General features: G+C 40.6%; 2 protein-coding genes across 2 annotated transcripts; both read left to right on the plus strand.

Moving 5' to 3' along the window:
- The first annotated feature begins 1,617 nt into the window (after positions 1-1,617).
- On the plus strand, positions 1,618-2,673 carry LOC144665045 (melanocyte-stimulating hormone receptor-like). The gene has a single exon (XM_078526226.1). It carries the CDS (start codon positions 1,618-1,620, stop codon positions 2,671-2,673), a length of 1,056 nt encoding a protein of 351 aa, XP_078382352.1.
- Positions 2,674-4,740: 2,067 nt separating this feature from the next.
- Positions 4,741-19,304, plus strand: LOC144665566 (organic cation transporter protein-like). Its single transcript, XM_078526819.1, has 8 exons — positions 4,741-5,129; positions 6,864-7,291; positions 8,247-8,453; positions 9,004-9,138; positions 10,010-10,104; positions 10,619-10,727; positions 16,726-16,934; positions 17,775-19,304. The coding sequence occupies exons 1-8, from the start codon at positions 4,800-4,802 to the stop codon at positions 17,807-17,809; spliced, it is 1,548 nt and encodes a 515-aa protein (XP_078382945.1). The 5' UTR covers positions 4,741-4,799; the 3' UTR covers positions 17,810-19,304.

The raw sequence follows: 19,304 nt of genomic DNA on the forward strand, positions 1-19,304 counted from the left end.
AACAAACAAATATTGATGAGCAGAAGGCGGCGTGGCCTAGTGGTAGGGCGCTGGACTTGTAATCCGGAGGCCCCGTGTTCAAATCCACCTCCCTGGCACTAGAAAGATTTAGTCTTCGGTTGTCCCGAATTTAACTCCTCCACGCTTTGTAAATAGCCAACTGGAAAGCCTCCTGCCAGTTGGGGTTTGAACAAGTTTATGTTCGATTTGCACTATTTTGTTATTTATTTACAGTGTCCACAATTAGCACAACAGTACTAAATACATTGACTCTTAAATAAATATAGATTACTTCATAGAAAGTGCGACGTACGGATTTTTATTCACGAGTTGCAAAACTTTGGAAAAACGAACGAGTGAGCGAAGCGAACGAGTGAGTTTTCCAAAGTTTTGCAACGAGTGAATAAAAAATCCGTACAAAGCACTTTCTATGCTGTAATTTGTTTATTATATATATATAACGAGAATTTAACCATTGTAAACTTGACGCGATTTTTCTCGTAAGTTAATTCATAAACCTTTGACATAGTACAGTTTGACAGTAGAGGGAGGAAAAACAAAGCAGCAAAATGCACATCGCTTTCCAAACGAAATCACTTTTAAAAATTCGAAAAATTATTGCCAACAAAATCTCCTGAAAAAACTTTATTTAATGAAACACATTGCGTTAATTTTTGAAAGCAAAACTTTTGTTATCGCATCGAGTAAGCGTCGCTACGAGCGAAGCGACTAAACACGCAGGCGAATTTTGAACAAAATTGTGATAACACAAGGAGTCGGTTAATTAAGCAATAATAGCGACGTAAATCCACATTCAGAAATACAATCTACTTTACCATGGTGTTCCCAAGAGTGCTTGAATATTCTTAGAAAGTCTGCGGATGCGTTGCAATTTGAATGAAATTCTTGTCCGCCGGCTTCGCTTTCATTTGTCGACACTTCGCTTGTCTTCGCTCCGCCTTTGAAGAATGATTTTTATCGTTATCATCTCATTACTGTATCCTTTCGGTTTTGCTCAGTGATTTCCTGTTTGCTTGCCTTTCCATAAAGTTCTCCAAAGACCAAGGTTTAATTTATTAAGGAACAAATCGTGTAGCCATGTTTTCCAAGCATAAACTGCCGTCGGGAGCAAACTTGCCGTTCGCTGTTCAACCTTTTTGGAAACCATTTGAGTTCGCGCGCTCTGATTGGTTGGGTCGTTCCGCTCTAGATGCTGATTGGTTATATTTTTTACATGTGAAGAAAGCTATACGCGAAGCTGATTGGACGTATCGCTTTTCTCACATGTGAAAATATAGAATATAGAAATCTATTTGCAAGGTTTATTGCCCAAAATTCTCGCTATATATGTAATAAAGTTATTTATTTATTTTATTTGAAAAACCAATTGACCAATTAGCTATTAACAAAGTGCAGGACCACTGAACACAGATTCATCTTGTGACAGGAAGCTAAAATTAAAACCCGGGACTTCCTAAGGGTCAGCACCCTAACCACAAGGCCACGCTACCTTCTCATAGCAAAACAATTCATTCGAGTGCTTGCTAGCTATTTATCATTTCATAATCAAAGCAAACTCGTGGAATCAATAATTGTTATCAATATTTTCCCTAGGTGATGGCTTTTCTCCCTAACGTAACGTTCAATGAAACCAGCCCTCCGCCTTATTTGGAGTGTCTCGTTCCTGACATTTCCGTGGAGCTCCAGGAAAAGCTGAGAGACGTCGCCAATTCTGTCTTTCTTCCCCTCGACCTGATTATGGCCTTGCTGTCACTCCTGAGTAACCTCCTTCTCCTTGCTGCCGTAGCCCGTACGAAAAGCCGCCAGCATCCTTCACTTATACTCCTCTGCAGCTTGTCCATCAGCGATTTACTGTGGGCGGCATTTGTCTTCTACAGAGACATAAGAAAAGCCACCCACCTGCACCTGTGTCCTACAAGTAGAGGAGAAAACGCCTACATCTCTATTCTGTGCCTCTTTGCAACTCTAAGCAACCTGGCTGTCATTAGCAAAGACCGACATCAAGCTGTGAGCAATGCTCAGTGGTATCGAAATCACAAGAACAGGTTACGCACTGTAAAAGAAGCCTCTGTCAGCTGGTGTTTGAGTGTCGTGGCTCTCTTGTTGGTATTCATGCTTAATCGGTTTTTGCCCGAGAAAAGATTCCTTGTGTTTTTCGTGGGCGTAGTTTTCTATGTCACGTGCGTTATTACCATTATCGGTAGTTACATTGGAATTTTCGTGGCTAACAGACGGCAAAAGAAAAACATGACGCAACACGGACGACGACCGCTCGCTGTCTTGAAGAGAGAAAAACAGCTGGCTAAGACTATCGGATTCATTCTCTTAGCGCTCGTCTTTACACTTCTGCCAGCTTTAGCAAGTCCTATTATACTAACAATAATGGGTTATAGAAGTAAAGCTCCCTTTAGGCCATTTTTTACTGTATTTATTACTTTCAATGGATTAATGAATCCTTTGATTAACTGTGGAAGAAACGACACCATTCGAAGATCAGTTCGGGACATTTTCGTATGTTCAAGGGCTGCAAAGCATTTCCCGAAGGCAGCTGTCGTTCCTGAGCAAGGCACACCACTTGACAACAAAAACAACCATATTGCTGCAAAGAAAAGTAAAATATTACGGCATTCATCAACCACGACAAGTTTATAAAACTGACGTAAAGGACCCTAGTCAGCCACACCTTTGTTTTTATTTACATACGAGAGATTCGGTATTGTATTTTACGAGGTACATGTCTAAATGTAAGGCCCGGTTCAGACGCCGTACGTTTCATGAGCCGAACTCAATTCGAATTTGGACCGACCCAAATTGACAAAAGTACGCCTTTTGATTCAGACGCCGTACTTTTTGGCCGTTCCGAGGCCGTTCCTAATACAGTTTCAATAAAACCAGTCAAAATACTGAAAATACATTATAATAATTTATGAATTAGGATCGGCACATGAAAATTACGGCGTCTGAATCAAAGCCGTTCCACAGGCGAAATCTCGGCCAAGTCAGGCTAAAAGAAAGGTGAGCCGTTCCAAATTGAAATAGCCGATCTAATTGATTTAGACGCCGATCTTTTCATGTACTTAATTCAAGGAATTAAGTTCGGCTCATGAAAAGATCGGCGTCTGAACCGGGCCTAAGAGATTATAGTGAAACAGAAAAAGGTCATTAAACAAATTTCCAGTAACACAACTCACAGCAATGTAATAAGATTTTGCCTCACCATACAAATTTCAAAATTTCGATGGCATCGAAAATGGTAAAGGATGACTAGGGTGATGACTTGGGATGACTGGTGAATGATGACTAGGGTCCTTATAATGCCACGTCCTTAAGTTATGCCAAATACCTTAGCCACTATTTCGACTGTTTAGCTTCAAGAGTTTAGCTAACAGTTGCCCTGGCACTATTAAACTGTGCTTTGTTTTAATACAGCAACAAGAACAACTCTTGAGCTTTATTTGCGTGACTATGAAACGTTTTAGCAATGCAAAAGCGTAAAGTAATGAAAAAATGTTATACAAACACAAACAACAAAAAGAAGAAGAAGAAAAAAACAAAACAAATAACAATCAATAATCAAGTGTTTACAATAATTTCTCTGGCATATCAATACAGGACGAGACGTTATGCACTAATTGCTTGTGTACATAATAATCAGTGTTCATTCAAGTTGCATATTTAATGTTAAAATTGGTAATTGCTTGAAATTCGTGTTTCTACTTCTATTTTACTGAAAAATTCGTCTGTAATTGCTGAATATATTAAACAGTGAAATAGAAAATAAATGTCATCTTTAACTTTAAAGCTAAAAACAGTACGAAGTCTATCACATCTAGAGATCTTGTTATATTGGCATAAAATGTACATAAAAGACATAAAAGATATTGCCGTTATTGTCATTTAATAATTACTGTTGTAAAATATTGAATAAACCTCTTTTTTTTTATTTTTACAAAAAGCAGAGTTCACTGAGTCTGCATTGTGTAGCTAAGTTCAGCTCTTCAAACTCACTTTATGACACTCATGCGTACGTATACTGAGCTGGGGAAGAGGGAGGGGGAGGGGGGGGGGGGGGAGGGGGGTATACTCTACACAGTCATTAAAAGTTTCTCTGTCTTTTTTGTTTATCATGTTCTAAAATATTCCTTGTTAAACTTTGGTATAGGGTTTTATTGAGTGTGGTTTGTTTTTTGTTTTTTTTTTGTTCCTTTTCCTCTTTTTTTTGTTTCTAATCGCAACTGTTTTGGTACCAACTACTATCGTTGTAATATTAATACGTCAACGATCTTCGTGATCCTTACGTCGTAATCTTCGGAAAACTTCGTTAAATCTCGGTTGTGTTTTTTTTTTTAACTTCGTAATTCTTCAACACTGCTGTGCAAGACAATGTTTTTAAAAATACTTTATAGTACGGGTTAAATGTCACGTTATTTTACGACATTTTTCTGACATGAAAAATAACTTTGAAATTGAAGTACACCTGAAAATAATAGTTTTTTTAGGTAGAAAAATTTCAAGGAGATATTTATTAAAAATAGACCAAAAATTAAATAAACAAGAGTTGTTACGAATGTGGAAAATTAACTGGATTACCAAAAAAACTTAAAAAAAATTGGGCCAATTTTTCATGAGGTTCTTACGTGACGTAGCCCCTTTGATGACCTCGGGTTCTTTCACTGCAACTAAAATGACACAATAGAAATGTATCCAAATACAAAACCCTTCTCTAGCCGGGTTATATTTCTCTGAAAGCTACAGAAGGCGTCGAAGACAACGTTAACATGAGTACAGACGTGGACTCGGTTTTGAGGCGTATTGGCCAGTTTGGTCCTTTCCAGATTCGCATTTTAGTTATGTTCATGTTTTTATTTTTTCCCATCACCTATCAAACACTGATCATGGTGTTTGCAGCGTACGAGCCGCCGTGGATGTGCGCTGATCAAAGCGTGGCGTGTTTGGAGTCGAACAGTTCATCCACACAGAGCAAGGTTTACAGCACAGCTACCAAACCTATTTCACTTTACGAGAGGAGGTGTTCTCTCAATAGAAGCGATTGGAAGTTTGCGGATTACAGTCTTTACGAAGGACCGCATCAGACGATTGTTGACGAGGTAAAACAAAGATTTGTTTGTGTAATATTATATTATTTAGAAGAATGTAACCCTACTAGCAGATTCGCTTTGATCTACTGGCTGAAATAGAATTCTACTTTGCTATTTGAGTTCTAAAAATTCGCACCTATAGGGAAAAGTTTTTTGAGCGCTTTTTGACGCCTGTTGTTTTCGATAAGCTTTGAGATCTAGCTCCGAGATAAGTATATACTTCCCGTGACACTAAGCTCTTTAGCCCAAGTTTAGAGAAGCCAAAAGAGAAAGGGAGCTTAGAAATAACTTTCGTTGTTACCCCGGAAAAGGGGGGGGGAGGTTATGTACGTTATTTTTATTGTCGAACCGAAGGCTAAATACTAGGCCCCGTTTCCCGAAGGTCCCGAAAAGTGTTCGCACCCGGAAAGCGGAGATCTCAAACTATTCGGTTACAGGCGGATGTTTTATTCACATATTTTTTATAGGAACAGAGTCCTATACACTTCTCACTTCTCTGTTTTTAGACACAGTTAACTAAAAATGGCTTTGCAGGCCTGAAAAGTTCCCAGGGCTTTCGAGAAACGGGCCACAGGAAAGGAGGGGAGACTGTTACTTTTAATTTTCAACAGAGAATGCACTTAATTAGTTAATTTTAAAAGAAGTCGTAATAGCATTAGAAAGAAAAGCGCCCTGTAATAATAATAATAATAATAATAATAATAATAATAATAATAATAATAATAATAATAATAATAATAATAATAATAATTTATATAGCGCTTTTTACATGTGCTGATCAAAAGCGCTTTACAATAATTTTATTAAAAACAATAAAAAAGTATACATATACATAAAACAACTAAAACCTAAAGGTAAAATACAGTAAAAACTTTAAAAGATACATTAAAATGCTGATCTAAATAAAAATGTCTTAAGTTTACTTTTAAAAACACCAAGTGTCGTAATAATACGCAGGTCGGCCGGCAAACTGTTCCATAAAGCCGGTGCAGATGAAGTGAAGGACCTGCCGCCAAGTGTTGGGCGCATTGTTTCCCGTGGAACTTCTAATGACTTTCGTGACTCTCTGAAGTCACGAAAGAGTTTTGCTTGGTTTTCACTTCAAACATTGTGCTCGATTGGACCTTGGTGTGTTGTGATAGTTTATTTCTTTACTGTGAAGATTTTTAACCAAAGAAACGAACATTTATACATAGCTGGAGATATGAAATATGTATATCACGTGATACATAATTGTGACCCAGCATGTAATTTAGCCTGCGACGAACATCTTTCATCAGGAGCGATTGAGCTTGTCTGCAATGCAGGCTATTGAAGGGTAAGTATTGTTTCCATTGTCATTGGAGAAATTTGCTTTTCAAACTGATATGTTTATCTGAAATGGTTATAACGATACACGTGTTGAGAGATACTGTTTAAAGAGTGCGGAACTCATTTAACCCGTGAAACAACATATAAATATAACAATTTGCGGATACTACCTTGTTTTCATTTAGGTTCTCTTCTTCTTCTTCTTCGATAAAAAAGGGATTGGAAAAATAAACTTAATTACAGCAAACTAACTCCTTTACTCTCGCAATTAAAGTCGGTAGCTCTTTATATTGGCGCCGTCACGCAACGCCAGCACCCCTCCGCTTGCGTGACGCTCTATGCCAATCAAGAACGACTTGAAATCCTTTCCACCTGATACGTGTTTGTAGAAAAAAATTGTCAACTTAACTTGATTATTGTTCATTTTTTCAGTTCGACTTGGTCTGCAGTCATGACTTCTTGGCCTGGGTAGCAAACGCCATGTTGTTTTTCGGCTGGGCAATTGGTGCCATCGTACTTGGCCTTGTAGCCGACAAATATGGCCGCAAAAGTGTCCTTTTCCCCTCAGTGTTAGTTGTACTGCTCGTCACATTTGCAATGGCGTTTGCCAAGGCCTTCTGGGTCGTTGCTGTGTGTCGTTTCATCGTTGGATTTTTTGAGGCTGGCTGTTTTCTGTCAATGTTCGTTCTAGCGACTGAACTGGTGGGGCCCGAGAAGAGAGCACTGGCAGGGACTCTGGTGTGGTTCTACTTCACAGCAGCCCTGATGATTTTGGGACTTAAGGCGTATTTTGTGCGTAACTGGCGAACACTTCTTATCCTGTCATCAGCACCTTGGATTTTCATTCTCGCATTTTGGAAGTAAGTTGTATTATATTGAAACAAAGGCCTTCTTTCGTCGTCTTTTTTACCCCTAAAAGATATCTTTTTTTTTTTTGTTCTGCCCCCCCTTTTTTGTTTTTTTTTTTCTCTTTTTTCTTTTGTTTTTTTTTTCTCCACCAATTTTTTTTCGTTTTTTTTTCCCCCCCCCCCCTTTTTTTTTTTTGGGCTCCCTCCACAAAAAAGTCATAGAATTAACTGAAATATCACAATAACGGCTTAAAACTGTAGAAAAACTCAAAAGAAACACAGAAAGGCCAAAAAGGGACATGGATGGGCAAAATTCCGCGAGAAGATTAAAACGGACTGCAGTCAGGTAAACTTAAAAAACGTCGGCCCGACTATTTTATGTTTATCTCAGTTGTGTGAAGGTGTCATTTAAGAGTCATTTACAATGCTCAAAAATCATCCGTGTTTGTTATGTAGCCGTGATTTTGCCAATAAAAGTCTTTTGCTCTGCACTTAACTAGTTCGTTAGCCAGGCTGTAAGTTCGTTAGTGTTCAAATTGTTAAGAGTCAATGTTTTGAATAGTAATTAGGTTTCATTCCAATGTGCATGATAGATGACTGATATTTAAATACTATCACGCACATTGGAATGAAACCCGGCAAATTACTATTCAAAAACTCGACTCTTAACAACTTGAACACTAAAGAACTTTTTATCTTGAAAATGATGTTTGATACATCGAAACGTCGATTCACGTCATTACTAATTTTTCTTGTAAAGAGCAACACCTCATCCAAAGACTAGCCTCTTTAAACTTATATTTTGGAAAGATTTCCGCACAGGACCCTACATTAATTATGTATGCAACTATTTCATACTATCACTATACATAAACAGCAATCATGAAAAGAACGAATCAGTCAGAAAATTGTATGCATAATTAATGTAGGGTCCTGTGCGGAAATCTTGCCTATATTTTATCCACAGGTTCGTCCCAGAATCAGTGCGATGGCTCCTTGTCAAGGGTAGAACGGAAGAAGCCCGGGAAATTTTGGAGAAAGTTGCAAAGGTAAACAAGAAGGAGATGCCAAACGAAGAGCTTCGTGTTCCAGTGACCACAGCCAATAAAGGTGTCTTGGAACTCTTTAAAACATGGAAACTGGCCAAGCTGTCACTCATCCAATGCTATGCATGGTGAGTCACAAAGTTATGGCATAAAATATGCAATCTTGTGAATAATACAGCCGGACATTTTAGGAGTTACGTTGCGTAGTATTTTTCCGAGTACCGCTGGGGCGACCAAAAATTGAAATCATAAGAGAAATGTTCACGAGTACTACTCGTTCGTTTAATATCTGTTTGGTGTGTTTCTAGTTTGTGTATTTGGTGTACAAGTGTTGCTGCGAACGAAACACTTTCGCATTGAGAGTAATTAACGTTTTTTAGAACTGAACACCATGTACGAAAGCGCGCACTTAAAGCTGTACTTCTATTTAACAATTAGACTACGAAACCGAGTTTTCTATGAGTGAAAAGTCAACGATTCGCAAAAAGACTGCAGTTGAAATTAACCTATCATTTCGTGTACTTTAAGCCTGAGTCTCGAGGAAAAGGGGTTATCACTATATTGGACTGTGGTGGCCGGGAGGCTCCTCCCGAAAGGGGTACCTTTCAGGTTGAATGGAGATTAACCATTCAAGGGATGTTGATTGTTTTACCTACAATGAGCAATCTTTTATTCCAGGATGGTGAATGGGATGGTGTATTATGGGCTGTCTCTCAGCTCAGGAGAATTTGGTGGCAGCATCTATCTGAACTTTGTGTTGACAAGCTTGGTAGAAATTCCTGGAAATATACTGGTTATTGACAACTGTAACAGGTGACATGTATTTAAAAATAAATTACTACAGACTGAAGGATGCGCTATTGGCGAACGAAGGTCGAGGATGATCAAAAACAGTCGGGAAAGTGAATAATTTCCACAGAATTCGAGGGCAATGGTGGAATTTAAGGGTACATTTGAAGTCGAAGGCTTTATAAGCCGATTGGTTAACGATCAATCAATAAGGTATTTGTGATAAGTCTTCTCAGTCAGCCGCTGGCCAATCGCTAGCCAGCCAGCACCAGCTCTTGTGAAGCCTCCTTAGGGAAGGGCCCCGCCATGGCAGAAGGCAGTCCAGGAGTAGGGGCCGAAACTGTCTGCCATGGTTTCTCCTGACGACTTCCGAGCTGGATCCAGCATGGGAGCTGCTGGCTGGGAAGCACCGGAATGTTTTCCTACTTCTTCTAACCGGCCTTTTAGAGACAAGGGTGACCAACATAAAATTTCTCCTCAGAATGTCAAGGCCGAGAATTAATAAAATGATCACCAAAGGTTAGTCGCTTGATCTTTTAACATATTCTCCCAACTTGTACTATAAGGAAAAATGAAGGTCAATCCGGAGAGTTTGCATGTGAATATTGGCGCATCTTGTTCCACCAATCAGACCACCAATTCACGTTTAACTGATGAGACCTTCTAATCTGACGAGTTTTTACAGCAACGTTTGTTTAAAAACGAACGAGCAAAATTTTGCTGTAAAATCTAAAAAATAATACTATTATTAATAATAAACCTTTATTCAAGTGTCTTACAACTTAAGCCTTGAAAAAGCAAATGGGGGACACTATAAATGCAGTAGAAAAAGAAAATTCTAAAACAATGTCTAATACTTATTGTTAAATCATTAATTTTTTTGATTTTATTTTAGGTTTGGCCGTAAGAAGACTACAGTAGCTTACATGATTTTGGCCGGAGTTACTGTCGTGGCAGTTTCTTTTATCCCGCATGGAACAAACAACATAGGTAACAAACAACACTGTTAACAATAACGGAATGATCGAAACCTGGGGCACTTTTTATTCGACCAAAAGTTCTGGTTTAAATTTTTTGAAATTTCCAGTGGCGAATGGATCAGAACTTTTGGGTTTACTGAAACGAGCATGAAAATGTTTCCGAGCTTTCTGAGAAAGAGCACAACCTCGCGAGGTAAACCCAGATTAGCGAAAATTTCTTCCGGGAAATTTCCGTTCTATTCTATTTTGTTCTCGGAGTTCCGGAATTTCGGTGGAATTGTTCGCATTTCGAAAATTCAACGGTTTTCGGATTTTCTGGAAACTTTCCAAGGGAAATTCAACACCATTCGCTCCCGTTCCGAATACTCCGGAATTTTTATTTGAATCGAAAGCACCCCGGAATAAACAGCGCAACTTTTTATTGTAAACAGTAAAAAAATAACTTCCTAAGGCAGCTATGGCTCTCAGCCTATTGTGTAAGGACTAACCTGAACTGCTTTCGTCTATTGCCTTTCCTGTTGTAGGTTTCATTGCTGGTCGAGTTACGCTTGGCACTTTGGGGAAACTGTGCATTACCACCTCGTTTGACTCGTTGTACGTTTTTTCGGCCGAACTCTTTCCAACCGTAGTGAGGTAAGGTCATTACAACACAACACACAAATACCTATGAGATTTCATATCTTGCAAAAGTAGTATTGTGATAGTAGTGAACGCCTCGACAAGCTAGCAAGGCTTCTGGGACTTTGCATACGACTTTTGTCAATAAATAATAAAAAAGTGAACTCAAACATGTGAAAATAAGCGAAATAAACCAATGTTTCGGTGTCTTCATGACGCCATTGCTGGTTTGCAGCTGACGTCACCGCAGCCATGTTGGATGACAGGAACAAAGCGTTCTTCTCCGTTGGGAACTAAACTTTTTTATTATGCAAATTCCGCAAAAACATTTTTTATTGTTTTGTCATCCAACATGGCCGCCTTGTCACGTGGTTGCAAACCAAGAATTGTCAAGGTAAGTTTATATTGATTACAAATTTTGCGAGTTCAAAAAAGCGTTACGCTAAATTTACATGATAAGGCATGCGAGGCAAATTACAGAAATATTTTTGCACGTATTGAATCTGGTTGCACGGTCTTCAGGTTTTTTTTTTTTTTTTTTTGACCTTTCCCGCGATTGCACCGGCTGTAATTTAAACTGTCAGCTCTGATTGACACTCTGCGTTTTTTGTGTTTGTCGGTATTGGTCAGTTTTGGATTTACGACAGTCGTAAAAAACTCTCGCTTACCAAGGCCTGAGCACCGCCAGAAAATAGCGTCGTGTTTAGACACAGAAAAGCAACGTGCCAAAGTACCCCTAAGTGCCCAAGTCGAGTTCTTGTACTCTCACGGCAGCGTGCTCGATTTATGGCGTGGTTACCTATATAAACGGTATGTTCACATTAGTGCCTAGCGAGAATCGTACTCGGACACCATACCAAGGCACCAAGTGTGAACACAACCTAAGCCGTTATCTATCTGTTGATAGTCTACGTACAATTGTTCATGCTTTTATTACCTCTCGACTGGATTATTGTAATAGCTTAATGTATGGACTGCCAAATCTTCAAATTTCCAAACTACAGCGTGTTCAAAATGCCGCTGCAAGACTTATTATGGACATACCAAAGTACTCACATATAACTCTAGCCTGTGGTATTATTGGGCCATAAAACAGGCAGATGCGAACAGCAACACAACAGTTTTAATCAAGCGAGTAATAGAACATTACATGGTCGACCACGAGGTCGCAACACCGTGCCGCAAAGACTACTGGGAAATATTGTTTCATAACAGATTACACCACATCTCCCCTCAAGTTAGAAATAAGCTAAATCCTAAATAATCAAAGTTCGCTCTCAAGTCTGGAGACAATCAGTTCAAATCATTAACTCATGAATAACTGCAGTAAATGAACAAAGTTTACAAGATGAACGCTTAGGTTCACAGTCACAAGTCTCTAAAACGCTCCGGGGGTCTTATCTCACGACCACTTCGGGTGGTTCTTGAAGGGGCTACAGGGGTCGAGGCAGCTGTAGCTGGGACATTTGGGTCTGGGCACTTAGCAGTCTGAACATCAGGAGAAGACGAGCTAAGGGCTGTGCTGGTATCTGCATGTGTTTCTGGAAGACGATTCAGGTGGCGCCTGTTTCTCCTTAGTTGTCCCTTGGGAGTTTCGACTATGTAAGAACGTGGGGGACCAGCTCTGTCCACCACAGTCCCTTCAACGTTTTTGCCCGGTAACCAGACACGCTCTCCAGGAAGGAGGTCAGGGAGGGTTTTTGCAGAATGACGCCTGTCAAAGTCTCTCTTCTGTCTTTCTTTCAGTGAAGCGTCTTTCTCTCTAAACTGCTCAAGGTATGGCCAAGAGGGCTTCAGGTTACTTGGTGAAGTAGGGACTCTAGTGCGGATCTTCCTTCCCATCAGCAGTTCTGCTGGACTTAAGCCGCTTTCAAGGGGTGTGGCACGGTAAGCCATGAGTGCTTTGTAAGGATCTGGGGATTTCTTGAGTAGATTCTTTACGGTCTGAACTGCGCGTTCGACCTCGCCATTCGCTTGCGGGTATCTGGGGCTAGTAAGAATGTGAGTAAATCCATAGTCCTCAGCAAATTTGGAGAATGAGGTTGATGAAAATTGCGGCCCATTGTCCGAGATGAGTTGCTCAGGAATACCATGTCTTGCAAACATAGACTGAAGGTGCACAGTCACATCTGGTGAAGTAGTATGTGAAAGTTTCGCCACCTCTACGTAACGAGAAAAATAATCTATGACAAGCAGGTAGGGATGACCTTTTAGCTCAAATAGGTCAGCTGCCACTTTCTGCCAGGGTCGATCTGGTAATTCGGATGGGATCACTGGTTCTGCTGGATTTATGCGTTCCTTGATGCAGGTAGGGCATTTCTTGACCACTTCGTCAAGTTGTTGGCTCAGGCCAGGCCACCATACAGATGCTTTGGCTCTCTCACGGCATTTCGTAATACCCTGGTGTGCCTCATGTAACCTTTCAAGGACATCTATTCTCATGGACAAGGGGACAACCAGTCGATTTCCCTTCATCAACAGGCCATGTTGTACTGTGAGGTCGCTCCTTTCAGGCCAGTACACTTTAAGTGGACCAGGAAGCTGGGATTTCTCTGGCCAACCTTCAGAACAATAAGTGATGAGTTGTCTTGTAATCTCGTCCTGTTGTTGCTGGGACTTGAAGTCTTCCAGTCGGTCGTCAGTTGCTGGTAGGTACTTAACGATCGAGTCGACATAAGCTCGTACCTCCGCCTCAAACTTCTCTTCGTCTCGGTCAAGCGGTCTAACTAAGGGTGCCCGGGAAAGGGTGTCTGCTGTGTAAAGGGCCTTCCCAGGTACATGCGAGATAGAGTAGTTGAATCTCATCATTCGCATACGGAATCGTTGCACCCTAGCTGGTAGATCCTCAAGGTTTCTGGTACTCAGCAGGGGTACTAAAGGCTTGTGGTCGGTCTCAACATGGAATTCCAGGCCAATTAGGTAGTCTGCGAAGCGCTCACTGGCCCAGGTGATCCCCAAAGCTTCCTTTTCTATCTGAGCGTAACGCTGTTCAGTGGGGCTCATGGCTCGCGAGGCGTATGCGACGGGGCGTCACTCTCCATCATCTTGCAGTTGCATTAACACTGCTCCAAGTCCATATGACGACGCATCAGACGAAAGTTTCGTTTGGCGACCTGCGTCATAGTGGGCTAGGGTTGGGGTGGAGGTGAGACTCTCTTTCAGGGCTGCAAATGCTTGCTGTTGGGCATCACCCCATAACCAGTGACTTTTCGAACTCAGTAGGTCTCTCAGTGGCTTGGATAGCTCTGCAATTTGTGGCTGGAACTTGCTTAGTTGATTTACCATGCCGAGGAATCTTCTTAATTCTGTCTGGTCTTGAGGTGTTTTCATCTTCAAAATGGCTTCAATTTTCTTGGGGCTAACATGCACTCCTTCAGCGTCGACGAGTGTCCCCAGAAATTCAACTGACGGTTTTGAGAATTCACATTTGTCTTCATTTAGAGTAAGGTGAGCCTCCTGTAACTTGTGAAGAGTTGCTTCCAAATGCTGATTGTGGTCTTTCACTGATTTGCCATACACGAGGATATCATCCATCTGACAAAGAGCACCATCAGTTCCTTCAAGAACTTGCGAGATTCGCTTCTGGAAGTGTTCAGGGGCTGAACTGATTCCAAATGGTAGGCAGTTAAAACAAAACCTGCCAAATGGCGTGATGAAAGTGGTGAGTTTAGCTGACTCTGGTGATAAGCCGATTTGCCAGAATCCTGAATTGGCATCAAGCTTACTGAAAATGGTTGCTCCAGCGAGTTGAGCTAAGGTGTGGTCGACACTGGGAAGGGGATGATACTCCCTCAGGATGCTTTCGTTAAGCTTGGTTAAATCCACGCATATTCGAACTTTGCCATTGGCTTTTGGGACCACTACCATCCCGGCGCACCATTCCGTTGGCTCATCCACTTCAGAAATAATTTGCATTTGCTCCATCCGGGAGAGTTCTTCTTTGACTTTCGAAAGAAGAGGAACAGGTACTCTCCTTGGGGTACTAATTGCGTGTGGTTTCGCGTCAGGTTTGAGCTTGATGAGGTAATCGGGACCATCAAGTTTTCCAAGACCTTTAAAGAGATTTGGGAATTTTTCTTTAACTTCCTCTGCTTCCACTGCATTGACCTTTTGGACGATTTTTAGCGTCTCTATAGCTGGACGGCCAAGGAGAGCTAGGCGTGCTCCAGTCACCACAAGTATTTCCTGCAATGAAGATTCTTCTCCTCTCTTGATCACTCCCATAAAGCAGCCAAGAACGGGAAGGGATGTATGGGCTGGGCCAAACAGGGTCTTGCTGGATTGAATGAGGGCCGGAGTTGGTTTCAGCTTCTTGTAGACGCTCTCGGGGATGACAGTGACGTCAGCTCCGGTGTCAATTTTAAAGCGGACAAGGGAGCTATTTAGAGTGAGGTCTACAGACCAAATGTCTTCGTTTCTCTCAGTCCCAATAGCTCCGAGAAAGGCATAATCTTCTTCGATTTCTCCGACAGTGTGCGTGGACTTGCAAACAGATGACCAGTGACCTTTTTTCGAGCACTTGTGACATGTCGCGGAGCTAGCCGGGCAGTATTGTCGCGCGTGACCTGGCGATCTCCCACAGCGGTCGCAGCGGTTAAATAGTGGACGAGTTGGCGGTTTCTTGGGAGTTTCGCTCGGACTTCCAGACGAGTCGTCTTTTCTAAATTTCGGCGTCTTCTCCGCTTTCACCGCATCGACTTCATTCTTTGTTCCCGAAGATTCCTTGAAGTCATTTCGCATTAGGATGTGTTGCTTCTTGACGGCTTCGCTCTGTCGCGCGTGATCGATTGCTTTTTGCAGCGTTAATTCGGGGTCGAGCTGAAGTTTCTCCGACAATTTCGCGTCTAGAAGGCCTACCACAATTCTGTCTCGGATCATCTCGTCTGTCAGAGTACCAAAATTGCAGCGTTCGGCGAGCGTATGCAGTGCTGTGATGAATGTGTCAACTGTCTCGCCTTCTTCTTGGCGGCGTTGATTGAACTTTGCCCGCTCGAAAATAATATTACGGCGAACCACGAAGTGCTCATCAAACTTCGTTTTAACGGTGTGGTACTGCTTCAATTGTGAAGCACTCAGCTTGAAGGAGTTTAGAATATCGTCAGCTTGATCTCCCATCGCGTAGATCAGCGTGTTTATTTGACTCTCTTCGTCTTCTTTCACCAGACCAGATGCTTGGCGAAAGCGTTCGAATCTTCTGCTCCATTTCGGCCACTCTTCTTGACGACTAAAGTCAAACTTTTCTGGTAGCTGCACTCGAAAAGACGTCATGGTTTGTTGGAAACCGCTTCTAACACCATGTGGTATTATTGGGCCATAAAACAGGCAGATGCGAACAGCAACACAACAGTTTTAATCAAGCGAGTAATAGAACATTACATGGTCGACCACGAGGTCGCAACACCGTGCCGCAAAGACTACTGGGAAATATTGTTTCATAACAGATTACACCACATAGCCCTCTACGAGCTTCATTGGCTTCCCGTTGCTCATCGAATTAAGTTTAAGATTTTAATTCTTACCTTTAAATCAATTTATGGTCTTGCGCCATCTTATCTTAGTGATTTGGTGAAAGTTAAGCAAGCGAGCTCATACTCGCTACGCTCAAATAGTAGCCTATTATTAGAAGTTTCACTGGAGACAATGCGCCCAACACTTGGCGGCAGGTCCTTCACTTCATCTGCACCGGCTTTATGGAACAGTTTGCCGGCCGACCTGCGTCTTATTACGACACTTGGTGTTTTTAAAAGTAAACTTAAGACATTTTTATTTAGATCAGCATTTTAATGTATCTTTTTAAATTTTTACCGTATTTTTTCTTTAGGTTTTAGTTGTTTTATGTATTTGTATTCTTTTTATTGTTTTTAATGAAATTACTGTAAAGCGCTTTTGATCAGCACATGTAAAATTATTATTATTATTATTATTATTATTATTATAATTATTATTATTATTATTATTATTATTATTATTATTATTATTATTATTATTATTATTATTATAATGTTGTTTTCAGAAACAGCGGCATGGGAATGGTGTCGGTAGCCAGTCGTATCGGAGCCGCTAGTTCGCCGTTTGTGGTGCAGATGACACGCATCAGCGCCATCTTGCCGTTTGCCTTCATGGGGGGCTTGTCGTTTGTTGGAGCTCTGTTGTGTTGGATTCTCCCTGAGACGGTGGGAAAAAGTACCGCTGAAGTTATGGAAGACACAGAGAAGCAAGAAGGTACGGATTGTTTTCATACGATAAGCAGAATGTTATGCGGTTGGTGATCGGAGAACAGTTTACCAGTACCCCTTGATTTTTAAGGCCTGGCTAAACTAGCAAACATTGTTGCAGAAACATTGTTCCTTGTCATGTTTCCTAGGTGGCTAAATTAAAGGAAGGCAAGCAAAATGTTTTGCTACCCGAGTGGCTAAACGAGGGAACAATGCAACACATGCGCATAATACGCTAGCGCACTGTTGCTTATAAATAGAAAGATTTTTAGAGAGCAGCACTAGAAACTAGTCACAATTGCTTCCATAGTGGCTAAACTAGGCAACATATGTTTCGGAATCAAAATTTGTGCCCAGAAGCAAAAATGCTTTTGACCTGACGCAGAAACAGTTTTTGTTTCCGTGAAGCAAAATTTGTTTTCGCAACATTTGTTTTCCGCGTGGCTTAACTGGGAAACATTTGCCACGGAATATGTTGGGAAGGACTGAGATTTTCTTTTCTTTGATTCTTTGTTATTGAAAAGATTTCGTGTTGAAATAAACGGTCCGTCCGTCTGTCTGTCTGTCTTTGTCTCTGCCTGTCTCTAACTATCTGTCTATCTGTCTGTCTGTCTGTCTGTCTGTCTGTCTGTCTGTCTGTGTATCTGTCTGTCTGTCTGTCTGTCTCTCTAAAATCACAAATACATTATCCAGTTTATGATTGATGGGTAACAATTACGAGGGATATTTTATTTAACCTCGGAAAAATCCAAAGATTTTCAGAAGAGACGAGCTATTTGTCATACCTTTTCACAACCTTACCATTACTAGAATGGTTGGGTGAGAGATTATTTTCCATTTTTTTCAGATAAAGAATACGCCTTGGTGGAACACGAAGGATAATCGACATTATCGTTGTGTTAATGTATTAGGCACCGTCCATGTGAACCCGTTTTCATACGAAAACCGGAGCGACCCTTTCCATATCATGCTGATCATTAAATCAACGTACATGCTGCAAGAAATGCTTTACCAACCTCGATCCCAGGCTCCCTCTTCAATGACCAGGGAGAAAAAGACGAGAGAGAGCCTGGTATCGAGGTTGGTCCTTCACAGCAAGAAGTGGGCTGTATTCGATGTTGTTGCGACATTGTTTTAAAAAATCCCTCGTTTGGCATGCTTTCCACATATTTTAAAACCTTTCATCCTTTTAAAGAATACACGTGTTTTTTAATAACTATCCAATTTTTTACGTCTTTAACATCTTCTTTGTACCGACGATTTAAAGCTGATTTCCAGTCCGTACTGCGCAGACTCGGGGTTTGTTTTCGTTTTTGTTTTGAATTCGTTGAAACGTTACACTTCGGTGACAGCATACATGAAGTTTTTTAGTCCGCCATTACAGTTCGTTTCGTTCAAGAATTCCCGATGAGCTGAAACGTCGGTTTGAAATAGCTTCAAGGTTCTTCTACTCGTTATTATTTGTTCTGCAAGGATATCTGGCGTTAATAATGAAGAAAAAGGTAAGTTTGTCGCGGAATTTTTAGTTTTGCTTGTAAACATTCCTTCGTGTGGGCTCACATAAACATTGCAGCCGAGATTGCGCAGTACGGACTGGAATTCATCTTTAAAGGACAAAAAATAATTTTAAAATAATTTCGTTTTTTGGAAGAAACGCTTTCGGGTTGGCGGGCTTTAAAGTAACCAAAGAGGTTTGGAAGATATAACAACACAGTGATATAATTTTAGCTTAGATCTTAGTATTTTTATATTTTAACTTTTTAAACTTTTAGATGTAATGTAAGTTTTATGTAGTAAATAATAAAGGCGGCAAATTTTAAGCTTGGCGATAAATAATGAAGTTATCCCAACCGGTATCTGGGAGGAGGCCATTGCTTTGATTCGGTATTTTTTTGTCTCATGATCGTGTCATTGTTGAACAATTCATCTTCTGTAATCATTAACTTTTATGTATTTTTTTATTTGTTATCAGGCACTTGGTTGAATATGGTTTTATTGTAGAAACCCGAAGGAGTAGTATTGTAAAAAAAATGATTTTATTTCTTATTTACTTTCTTTAACCGTATTACATGCGATTTTATCTGATCAAAATAGCCAATAAATTCCGGTTCAAGGATTTAGAACTTGATACCGCTTCGTAAAAAATATGTTTGATGACTTGAGGATTTTTCTAAGGTTAATTGTGCGACATCGACTGCGAACTAGTCTCCCTCGCAGCCGTTCTTAGTGTCGTCACGCAAAATTCCTCCCGAGACTAACTTGCGAACAAACTCTCTTTTACTCTGAACTCCGCAAAGAAAGAACGAAAATGGTGCTGGTTTACGTAGGATCTGTGTAAGATCTAATCTGCCAAAAATAAAACTAACTACAAATGAAA

The sequence above is a fragment of the Oculina patagonica genome, chromosome 9, assembly GCF_052425735.1.
Source record: "Oculina patagonica isolate OP01 chromosome 9, crgOcupat, whole genome shotgun sequence".
Classification (NCBI taxonomy): Eukaryota; Metazoa; Cnidaria; class Anthozoa; order Scleractinia; family Oculinidae; genus Oculina; species Oculina patagonica.